General features: G+C 25.4%; 1 protein-coding gene across 1 annotated transcript in view; it reads left to right on the forward strand.

Moving 5' to 3' along the window:
* The window catches only part of apolpp (retinoid- and fatty-acid binding glycoprotein apolipophorin), a 149,676-nt gene that overhangs the window by 67,172 nt on the left and 69,649 nt on the right, over positions 1-12,855 (forward strand). The window contains exons 20-25 of the mRNA XM_075373975.1: positions 2,718-3,019; positions 4,567-4,696; positions 6,721-6,884; positions 8,445-8,650; positions 9,862-10,090; positions 11,955-12,097. Of these exons, the coding sequence (XP_075230090.1) occupies positions 2,718-3,019; positions 4,567-4,696; positions 6,721-6,884; positions 8,445-8,650; positions 9,862-10,090; positions 11,955-12,097 (1,174 nt within the window). The remainder of the gene's footprint in view (positions 1-2,717; positions 3,020-4,566; positions 4,697-6,720; positions 6,885-8,444; positions 8,651-9,861; positions 10,091-11,954; positions 12,098-12,855) is intronic.

A 12,855-nucleotide genomic window follows, 5' to 3' on the forward strand; every position in this document is an offset into this window, starting at 1 on the left:
AATCATCACTAATTTGTGATTTAAAAAATAACTAGAAGATTGGCATTTACATTTTTTTTTGACAAAGAAAGACAGCTTTGAGAAATAGAATACAATTTTATTTGCTATGTAAACTAAAAAAATAGTAGTGGGAGTAGAAGAAAAGTATCATCAGAACCTGATTTTGAGCTAAAGTAATTAAAAATCTTAAAATTGAAATCATTTCCAAAATTTTTTAATTATATAATTTTTTCTTATTTTATTTGCTGACTGGAATTAACCAGTTTATGTGCATAGATTTCTGTTAATTTGCCTTACCTTTACAATTAACTATTAAAAATTACACTATACAGTTTTTTTATTATAAAATCTGCTACTTTCTGCTATTTTTTTTATTTTCAATGAAATTATTATAAAATTTAACATTTTCTAAATTTTTGAAAATTATTTTATTCTACTCTTCTTACTCAAATAAAACCAATCTGATATAGGGTGTCTTGTTTATCTGGTTAAAATGTTCATACAATGCATAAAAAATATAGCTACATTTCTAACATTCACTTGGCCGTATTAGACACATATTTTTTACAACTGACTTGATTCAGACCAACTGACGTAATCAGGTGGAAAAAGATTAAAGTGCTATCTTAATGTGAATAAATGTAAACAGTTAGTAGCTTTATGTTATCTCTTAAACTGATGACTGGTTTAAGATAGATCTAATTGTATTTTATAAAATAACACATTTTCCTTACAGTTAATCAAGTTTCGAGATCTTTGCTCTACAAGAGTTATAATTTGAATATTACTTACAGTTAATTATGTTTTAACCTTAAACAATTAAAATAAATAGAATGAGATTTATTTTACTAATTTCTATATATTTCTGTGTAATTTGATCTTTTTTTGCCACAGAAACACCTTTTCTTTAGTGTTATCTTTATTATTTCTAAGTTTTAGAATGCCACAGTGCATTCCATTAGATTGCTGTTATAATATTTTAAATATCAATAACTTAGTTAACATTGGTTTTAGTCATATTCTTGATTAAAATTGTAGTTACCTTAAATTATTTAGCAAATAATTTATTACTATTCCTTATTACTTCACTACTAGGATTTATCACTTCAGCTCTGTTGCAATTTTTTCCAGAACTTTGTGATATTTTAAGTTGAATTTCCATCTTGTACACTTATAGCTATGCACCTACACAGTTAAGCTTTTAAACATAAATAATTTAACAGATTAATAAACACTATTGTTAATTTACTGTTCGTAATCAACATGAACTGTAAAGAGTAGGAGATTTGGTAACTTGGAGATTTGGTTAAGCAAGAGCTAATTAAAAGGACTGTTGTTTTTAAAATTTAATTTATAATTTTGTACTGCAAAACATACCCATGTTTTGATTATTGTTATTCAATACAATATATATTCTCATTAAATTATTTGATAAATAAAACTTTATATTGTTAAATTATATTGAATTTCTTTATTATTTATACTTTTATCTACAAATGTAAAAGTTGAGATTAACTCTTTTCACAGGTCATTCATTTTCCATTCAGTTCTAAACTGATTACATCATTAGAAGAAAATTTTGGTTCACTATTTTTAAAATAAAATATATTCTTATAACAATCTGAATGAATCTCTAGATTTTGTTTTTCTCAATATTAAGTAGTTTAAAAAAAATCTTTATGAGAAATTTCCTCTAAAATTATATTCAAATTGACTGTTGAATCTGCAGCTGTACTGAATGTTTATTGAAATATTAATTTTTTTTTTAAATGTTGCCACTTTAAAAATTATGTTTCAATTCCAAAATCATGCTAAAAGAGCAAATATTAAAAAGAAAACAAGAAAATTGTTGAAAAACCATTCAGCATGGAAAAAAACAAATAAACATACAAAAATTACTCCTATTTCCTGCTTATAAATATGTTAAGATTAAATTAATATGATTTAAAGCATTTGTTTGTCACACTGAAAACAATAAAACTATTTTTACACTAAAAAAAAACCACAAAAATATATGTATCATTTTATACCTGATAAAAACATAAATAAACAAAAGCAATAAGTTTAAAAACAGTTGAGCATTCAGATAAGGCTATATTTCATAAGCAGTCATAAAGTGATAGCAAATAAACAGGACTTAATATTGTTATTTTTTTAACTGTACGTCAAATAAAGTAACAGAAGGAGGAAAGGAAGAATTAACAGACATGAACGAAAGTTGAATTAAATGTTGAAGTGAGGTTCTATCCATTTGACTAAAGACAAACAATCTAGCCGAAACATTAATAAACAAAATTATTTATAGTATTAATTTATCTGGATGAATGGGTATGCTTTGTTATGGTATTGAGCAACAATAATCCAGCAGAACATTAAAAATACACTTGTTCTTCACAAAAAAAAACTAATATTATAATTTTTTTTTTATTAACTTAGATAATTATTGTGTAACTACGAACTAATACCAACAATCCCGTGATGTAGTAGACATTTACTCTAGGAATACTGTAATCTTTAACATTAAATTTTTTGAGGTTCTTATTCCTAGTTTGGGTTCTAAATTTGACTTTACATTTTTTAAGGATGCAGAAGTGAATTAGATAATCAGTATTACAAATTTTATAAAAGATTTTCGGATCAAAATTCTTAGAGCTAGGCTCACACTTTCTTAAATTTAATCTAATTAATATATTATAACTGTAATTTTTCTTTTGCAGGACTTATTAAACTTGACAAGCAACCAAATTCAGTTCACCGTAAATATACTTTAGAAAGTGTTACAATAAACATACCTAACAAAGAATATAAAATTGATGGAACTATTGCACACGATACAGATTTATTAGAAACTGATCTTACTGTAGCTTATGATAAAAATTCCGTTTCTCTTAAATCTAAATTGAATAAAGAGTTTACTGATACACACAAGAAACTTAAAGTTTATATTGAATCTGCTTTTAGTGAAGTACCAGATTTCAACTTTGTTGTTAATTGGGATTACAGCAGGGATCAGAAATCTGTAAGTATTTTTATTTATTAGATACTATATGAATACATTTTAGATTTCTATGAATGCTTCATTAATCCAGAACAAGATGATTACCTACCCTGATTTATCCAGATCAGAGGTATTTCTTCTATTGGTAGTCAGTCCCCTTCCTCTATCTTTCACTTTTTCTTCATTCATTTTCCTTGGAAGATAGTACACTGCAGTTTCATAAAATAAAGTGATTAGAAGATACCTGCATATTTTAAATACCTGCATTTTTATCAGCTTGATAAGCTATTATGATGTAGTAAAATTGCACAAATTAATTAATTTTTATACAAATAGATATTGAAAATAGACTACTAGTTTGTCACTAACATTTATTGATTTCATTAGAAAATCTTTGCAATTTCTTATTAACAAGATAGTAAAGCATAAAATGCCTATACTGGACTACTGTCATTCATTTTTTTTAACTGTTTTTTATCTTGCCATACAAGTTTACTGCCCCTCTGCCTATATAACATTCTTTTATTCGTCTGTACTGATGTTCTTTCCATCTACTTTGATTCAGATTTCTCTCTACAGTACGATGAAAACAAACAAAAAAAAACAGTGAATGCTGACTTTTTGTCACTGAAAAATATAAACATTATGTTTTAAATCTGAAATTTTACAAATAACAAGTCATCCCTACATGGAATCTTGTGATTCTGGGGCTTATGTCTTGAAAAATATATAAGAATGTATGTATGTGAGTTTAATTTGTAAATGATTTTTACCTTACATGTTATCTCTTGACATAAATGTAAAGTTTTTGAATTTTTACTGTATTTTTATAGCTATTGTTTATACTTGTTTACTATTCATGTATAAATTTCGTGCAAGATAACTCATGTGCTCTTGATAAACTTTTGAAATAAATGTGTATTGTTAGAATGAAAATTAAAAACAAAGTTTTTTTATATTGCATTGAACTGATAATTGGTCACACCTTTTTAATTTAATTTTATTAGTATTCTTTTTCATCAAAAGTAACTGACTATTTTAAAGTAGATTTGGACTAACTTGGAGAGATTTCATTCAAAAAAGAATCAACAAATAACAATCATAAGAGATTGGGAAATAATTCTTTAAAAAAAAAATATATATATATATTTTAGATGTGAAAATGAATTTTTTTATTTTATATCGCCAAATAGCCAATAGGGTCAGTAAAATTATCAATCAAAGAATAGAGGTTTTTAGAAAATGCTTGAAAACTAATTTGTTTGATAAAGTGTAAAATGAAGAATATTGAATGTAAATAAAAAAAAAAAACAATGCAAGAATCTTATAAACGTATAGTCAATAAGGCCGTGAGTATTATGCTTCTAGAATTGGTTATTTTGGTTATTTAAAGAAATAAGCAATTTGAAGGAAAATATAGGTACCACACAAAAAAACTACTGAGGATGTAAAATATACAAGAAATAGGGTTTTGATAGATAAGAAAGAAAAAGTTCAAATGATTGTTGAAAAAAAAAATCGTTTCTTGAGATTGGTAAATTATTATATTTTCTTTTAATTCTTTACAGCTTGGTAATGTATTTAGTCTTGTTCATGGACCTGATTCTAAGAGTACAGATCATACATTTACCATCAACCAGTATGTATCATACCATTATGATAATCCTAAGTCATTCGAGTTCAATACTAAGAATTCTTGTGAGTATTAATTTTCACTTATTAAATTTTGTTTATGTTTTCTAGTTATATTAGATGTTATAGTTAAATATAAAAAAATCGTTTACTTGTACTTTTTGAATATTTTTAATGCTTAGTAAATTATAATTGAACATTTCAGACAAAAATTAAAAATAATTGTTGATCTTTTTAAAAATAATTGAGACTCTTCTTTTGATCCTAAAATCCTATTTTTTTGCACGTATCATTCCTGCTGCAGAATTATCGTAATATTCTCATAGAATTTTCCATTTGGAGAATTCTTTATTTGTGTAATAAAATGGAAAAAAGAAGGAAAATTGTGCTCTCCAAAAAAAATGAAGGAAATATGGAAAGAAAAAAAACAAAAATGAAATGATATTGGTTGGTTTCTAGTAGGCTGCTTCAAAATAAAAAAATTACCTCCATTTGTATATATGAAAGAAAAAAAGAAAAGTTAAAAAAGACTTCTTGGTTGTGATAATGGAAAGCTCGCCACTGACTACTGCTACTGTTTGACTGTTGATGTAAAAATAAGTGTCTTGAACCACTAAAAAATCTTTAAATTGTGTGTAATGAATGAAGCTAAGTTGGAAGTTGCCATTTTGGATTTAAAGTAGGTACCTCCTATCACCCTTCAAAGAGTATCAAAAATTCAGTTGCAAGCTGAATAATTTTTAGAGATAGATTTATTAAAAATAAAGATATTAGTCATTCATTGAAAAACACTGTGCGAGGTGAACATGAATAAATTGAATTGCACTTTCTTTTAATTTATTTTTTCAATGTAGCTGCTAGTAAAGTATAGAATAATATTTGTAACTGGACTTTATAGGTGTAGTACTAGAACAAAAAATATGTGTAGATCTAGAACAAAAAGTATGACAGATCAAAATCTAGGAGTGCAGTTTTTGCATTTCTCAGAGTTTTGAACTCTTTTCAGTCAGAAAATGAAAAAAAAAACTAGGCCACAATCTGTATGTTCATATGGTAATTATGAATATATCCATAAAATTTTTTATTATCATGATGACTCATGCACTCTATATACAGTACTGATTTATTAAATTGTTATGAAAATCAGATGTGAAGTGGATACTTCCCTTTTACCCATACCTTGACTTAGGTGCATTTTGGTGGAAACTTCCCCAAGGAACTTTTGAAGAATTAGCAGTATTGAAAAATAATTTAATTTCTCCTACCCACCTCCCTTAAAAAAAGTCAATTAAAATCTGGGTTTAACATTTTCATCATGTAACATAGAAGTATGTATAAAACGTGATGAAAAGGTTTTGCTACTGCATTGTCAACTTTCTTTATTGAGGAAACTTTGGAATTAATATGACCTAAGGTATGATTGAGGAAGATGTATTTGATCAGCCTGGTCTCTGTGGCAACGTGGTAACATCTTGGCCTCTCATCCGAACGTCCTGGATTTGAATCCCAGTCAGGCATGACATTTTTCATACATTTAAAATTTACAGTTCATATTCCCATGCACAAGCTTTAAAAGTTTGTATGGTGAATTAATCATCTTAAAAAAAAAAAAAATAAATAAAAATAAATTTAAAATAATCGATATGATGAGATTGGGATTTTCTGGAGGCCCAACTCCATAGGGGCAGCTATAATGAAATATATACTATTAAAATAAATCTGTTGCCCACTGTAATTCTTTCTAGTGAAAAATTATTATTACTAACAAGTATTATAGCTACTTGGTGATTTTTTTTCTTTGGTGATAATTTTTCTCTGGATGAATGTCTGTCTGTTGATGAATGGTATAATGTCGGAATATAAGTGTAGGAAATATGTAAGTAGTTGAATTAGAATGTATAGATAAAATTGATTAATGAATAAAAAATGATTAAGAGTAGCTAGCATTTGAATATGAAAAAAAATTAAGAAATGAAAAATAAAGAGTGAAAGTAATTAATCTGAGTGAACAGTTAAGAATATTGTAAAAATAAATGAATATTTGTATTTCTATATTTATTATAAATTTTATTTACTTTTTTACTTTTCAGTAAGCTACCCACTCATTTCTCTTAAAGGAACCTTTAATGCAGAAGCATCACCTAAAAGTTTAGAATATGAATTAGAAGGTGGTTATGAAAAATACCATTTATCTAGCTCTTTTACAGGAAATGTAAATATTAAAGTACCAGGAGATTATCTAGTAGTATTTAAGGTAAAGATTTTTTCCATATTGTTATATTATTAAAAACTAAGGAATAAATTAAGGATAATCTGATATTTTTTCCAACAGATCCGTAATTAGACATTTTTCCAAGATTATAAACATTTTTTATAATTAGTTAATAAGTCACAAGTCACAAGTAATTAGTTAATAAGTTAATAAGTCACACTCCTATGATTTGTTTATTTTATTCCTATAACTTGCATGGCTGCAACACTCTTTGTTGGAGTAATATACAGAAAGGTTTTAACAAATATCTAATGAGGAACATACAGCGTAATAATTTCTACAATTGGAATTTGTATTGTAAAAAAACTATTCAAGATAATTTTTTTTTAATTTTATTGATAATGTTTCTTTTAGTAGTGTTTAGGTTGCACTGTAAAACTTCAGAAAAGTGTATAGTGTTGGGGGCCAAAAGATATAGTCTCTGTTTGAATATATCCATAATTTAGGTATCGCATCTTAGAAAGAAAAAAATTGTATTAGTTTTATTTCATAAGGAATTTTAATTTTTGTTCACAGATAAAATGAATAAATTTTTTTATATAAACATTTTGTTAGTTATATTAATCAAGATGTTATTTGTTTTTGTTAAATGCTTTTTACCTATGAGGATTTTCTTCTAATTGAAATATTAACATTATGCCATTTTGAAATAATTTTCATATTTTTTTCTATCTATTTATAATTTTTATTCTCAAACCTTATTTGAGATTTCAGAACTATATCAAATTCATGTTCTTATCATTATGCTCTGGAGGGTGGAGTATAAAATTTTAAACAATATCTCCAAATTCTTCTGTAAGCATAATTCCATCATTGATAACAAACATTTTGCTTCTGTTTGTAATTTAAGGTGTCGGTTAATCTGTTTTTCATTTATCAACACCTGTCATCTATCTTTTTCAGTAAAACCCATATTTCCTTTAAGATACCAGATTTTAAATAAACATTAAAATATGTGTGTCATTAAATAAACAAATTTAACTGTAACCATATTATGTAAGCCATATTATTTTCCTTCTGTAGGTAAGGAATCTGAGAACATCACATAAGTAAGGATATAACATTTGTGCAAGAAATAGAATCTCTCTTTAATTACTGTATAATATTTGTATTTCTAGAGTTTTACATAAGTAATATACAAAAATTATTTTGGATCTTCCATCTGACAGTCTGGTATATTGAATATTTTATTAAGAAATATTTCAAGGGATCATAAAACTGTTAGTTATAAAATTGAAACTAGAGTTCTGAGAGTTCATGAGTTTTTGAGCAAATTTGGAAATTCCTTTCATTTCTTATCTTGCTTTTAGATAAATCTAAAAAATGTACTTGACATACAAGACATTTGTAGACATCATTTCTAAAGACAATTCTGAAGTCATCATTTAAAACTTTGTTGCCCTTTGCTGTAGTGGATTATAATAAATAAATTTCAGTGCATATGGTATTCTATTTTATTTTATTTATTTTTTAACTGATTAAATTGTAATTATTTATACACTTTAAATTACTACTTAAATTGTAATTTTTTTATTTTTACAGGCTCAAGTGTTTGATAAAGGTATTGAAATTCATGGAAAGAGAGAAATAGTTGGTGAAAATAAATCAAAGTTGACAAATTCTTTTGAACTTAAACCTGGTGGTAAATATCAGCTGAATGCTCTTGTTACCCACAATTTCCATCCGGATAACTTCCATAATCATATTCAAGCTGAAATTAAAGTTCCAACAGATCCAAAGAACCTGAAGTAAGCATTTTAACACATTATTATGTTTAGTTGTAATTCATTATTACAGTAGTTCAATATTTTAGAATCGTATGTTCCAAGACCTAACATGGAGAGTAATGGACTTTATACTGGCATACACATACGTATGGAATTTTTTGTTTACATAAATAAAATTAGGGAAAATTATCCCTTGCATAATTGATGATGCACGTATAAACTACTGAAAATAACTGAAATTCATTATATGCTTCAAAAGCTTTTTACATTTGGTTTTGGATGGACTGAGGAATAATTGTACGGTTTATTAAATTAAATGAAAAATGATTTGAAGTGTGAACAGATTGTTTTTTATATTTAAGAACTTTGTGGTTTTTATGTTGAAATAGCTAGTTAAAATATTTTTGTGTAATGAAAAATTCCTTACAGCTTCTCAGAAAGTTATGTATGGTTGAAAAAAAAGTCAAAGTTGAGCCCTACAACAATCATTACTTTTCTTGTGTTTGACTGTAAATTCATAAATAGGCTAAATTTGTGAATGACGATTCATCATGATTATTAGTGTATAATTAAGTGGTGGTAATGTCAATGTTGGCTTGGTTATTTATTATCAAAATTGTTATTTCATTATCCTCACATTTAAACCTACTGGTGTTGTCTGCAGCAGTAGTCATCAAACAAGTAATTACCATAGTCATTAGTTTCTTATGGATCCTGGCCATAAATTAGGTATAGACCTAATTTATTCTATTTCCAGAAATTAAGTGTTGCTAAATTTCCTTTAAATAATGTAATATATGTTTTTTACACGTTTTATTTATTTTCATTATTCAAATACCCATTTAAAAAATTCCCATGAATTAGCTGCAAAATAAATTTACTCACTCATGAGTTAACCGTTTAAGGAACTTATGAATTTTCTACTTCTTATTTCATAATTTGAACTGCAATAAACCACAGACTACTGATTTTTTTCTGTATATGCAAGGAGTTTCCGCTGTACCTGAATTAACAAGTGCAAATTTATTGCATTAATATATTAAGATTAATTTTTTCTTGTTTCTGATACAGCTATTTTATTATATTGCTTACCTAATGGATTATTTTTAAGGTTGCTTTATTTTTTTTGTGTCACAGTTTCTTTCTTTGTTAATTATAATGTATAAAAGTTTAACTCGGATTGTGTGATTCTTTAAATTTATTTTATTTATTTATTATTATTTTTTTTTTAGGTTGGATACTGGAATAAAGAATAATAAAAATGAATTTTCAGTTAATTTTGATTTAACTGCTGGTGGCAAGCAATTTGTTGATTTTCTTGTTGAGTTTAATAAAGATAAACCAGCTGGTAACTTTAAAGCATCTTTCCCAAACAATTTTGACAGTAATGGTCAATTTACCTTAGAAAGTGGTAAAGGTGTTGGTGCATTCGTGTTTAACTTCCCAAAACAGGAAAGAAAGGTAATTGTCATGACATTTGTATATAACCTTTGTACAATCTAATTCTCTAAATGCTTTTTATTTATTAATACTACTTTTAATGATACAAGAGGTCTCTTTTTAAGATTTACAACATTTGTACTGTTTTTTATATTTATTAAATTGACTTGTTAACTACTGGTTATTTTTTCTAAATTTATAAAAGTATTTATAGTAGACACTCGATAATTTATCATACCTGGAAATGAAGGATATCAAATTATATAGGAATGGGTAAATCGTAAAAAACTTTTCTACAAAATATAATTAGAAATAGTTAAGCTGAAATTTATTGATACTGTTGTAAATTTAATTTTTATAATAGGTAATTCTTTTACAAGGAATCATGTATTTGTTTTATTTACAGAATATTTACAAAGTTTAGATTTTTTTGTGTTAATTTCTTTAAAAAAATTGTTTTCTTAAATCAATATTTTTCATTCTTTAGTTGTTGCTAAATTACATACACTAGTTACAAATTTTAAAATCTTTGCCTCATTTTACTGTTTGCAGCACCTTTTAATACACTTAAATAAAAATTGTTCCAACTCCTTTGCAGTTTTGAGAAACAAATTTTGAGAATAAGAAATTTTTTCTTTGCTGTCATATTTCAGATATGAACTATTCAATTTAACAATCAATTATATTATCCTATTCATTATTAATTTCATCATCATTAATTTTTTTTGGAATAAAAATCTCTTCAAAATGCATCTGTTGAAAAATTGAGAATATAACAAATAAATACAGAAAATTTTATGATAAGTTTTTTAGATTTAAAAATTATATGGATATTTTTACATAAGAGGAACCATGAATTAACAAATATTGTATGACTAACATTTTCTTTTGTGGCATATGTATAAAAACTGTTCCAACTTCCTAAAACCATAATATTTTATACAGATAGATCAAAAATAAAATAAGGAATATTTTTATTGACTATTCTCTATATTATCAAAAGTCTTTGCTTTTTAAAACATCCAAAGTTTATAATATACATTTTAACATAATGTCCTAAATTACATTTATGGTATAGTTCAGAGTAAATTTGTTTAGCTAAATTTGAAAGTATTATGTTCATATAACATTTTCATTTGTTTCTATTTTATTTTAACATTCATATTAAAATTAATATTTATTATAGAACTAAGAATATGTTAACAGCCAGAATTGTCTTTAACAAATATTTGAAAAACTTCTGTTAATCTGAAGATTGAGTTCATACTGTTGTGGAATATTTTATTACTATAACAAAAATACTGAAGAACAGTGACTATCCCCTTTTTTTTAAACTTTTAAATTTTGTAACTATTTTTACAAATAAATTAAAAATTGCTGTAGGAAAATTATTGATAACAGTTCTTGACAATCCTATGAAAGATGAACAAGTTCTAGGTGACTTCTAGATTATTCTGATAGTGATTCTTCCAAGATTTTGAAAAAAAAGATTATAATCAAATTGAAAAAAAAGTTGATGTAGATTAATCAGCATTTGAAATGAAGTGTTCTGAATACATTTATGCCAAATGTCTGATTAACTGGAAAAAGAATTTGTCCAGGAAGGGTTACAAGCCAACTGCACATTCACATCTTGTTAGGATAAACAACACAATTAAAAATAAGAAATTAACAGTATAAGAATAACATCTATTTATCTTTTTAATCAGTACCAAGTTAATTAAAAATCTATGAACAAATTGTTAGAAAAATAGAAAAATTGTTAGAAAAACAATTAAATTAATAAATTTTAATTTAATAAATTATAAATAATTTTATAATAAATTATTAATTTATTATTAATAAATATTAATAAATTATTAATTTTTATTTTTTTAAATTTCAGATTGAAGGTAAAACTGATTTTACACATAGTGGAGATCATTATAAGGGCTTTGCAGAAGTCTTCTGGGATGCACAGAAAGACCCCAAGAAACATGTTAAAATTGAAACAGACTCTGAATTTTCAAAAGAAAAGATTGATACTAAGTACGTAATAGTGTATTTCTTTGTAATTTGTAATTTTACACACTATAGATAAATTTAGTGTTTTTTTTCTTGAGTTTTTGAACTAATATTGAATGTTTATCATTCCTAAATTCTCTTTGACCAAATTCATAATAAAAGTGCTCACACATTTGAATGTGTACACAGATCCATTTCTTTATTTTAGTCTCTGATGAGCAGGACAGGTGATAATAAATACTTTTGTGATTCTATAAGAAGAAAATCCATGTCTATGGCATGTGTACTTGTTTTTATTTACAGTGTTGTTTTTCATAATAGATCAATATTTTAAAATTGAGTAATTGAATAAATGAAATTGAATAATATGTAGAATACATCTCCCATTAAAGACAAAAATTAGATTTTAAGTTGCAGTTGGTCAGATCATTTTGACAAGGAATTAAAATTCAAGTTTAAAATACTTATGTTACCTTTTACTTAATATTCTTACACTAACAATAAATAGTATATGAAGGCTTATCACTTTTAGAATTTTTTATATTTATATTTTTATACAAATATTTTTTATATTTATAGGTTTTTCCTTCATTAGTATATGGGCTATGATCATTACTCTTTGCATGAGTTATATAAATGAGAAAACATTTAATTTAATATGCAGTACAATGTACACATAAAACAAAAATATCAATCGATACATCTTTACTTAACACCTCATAGCATATAGCAATAGAGTGTGCACAGATGTAAACAAATCTGTATATGTATTACATGGGCAA

The sequence above is a fragment of the Lycorma delicatula genome, chromosome 8 (genome assembly GCF_047948215.1).
Source record: "Lycorma delicatula isolate Av1 chromosome 8, ASM4794821v1, whole genome shotgun sequence".
Taxonomy (NCBI): domain Eukaryota; kingdom Metazoa; phylum Arthropoda; class Insecta; order Hemiptera; family Fulgoridae; genus Lycorma; species Lycorma delicatula.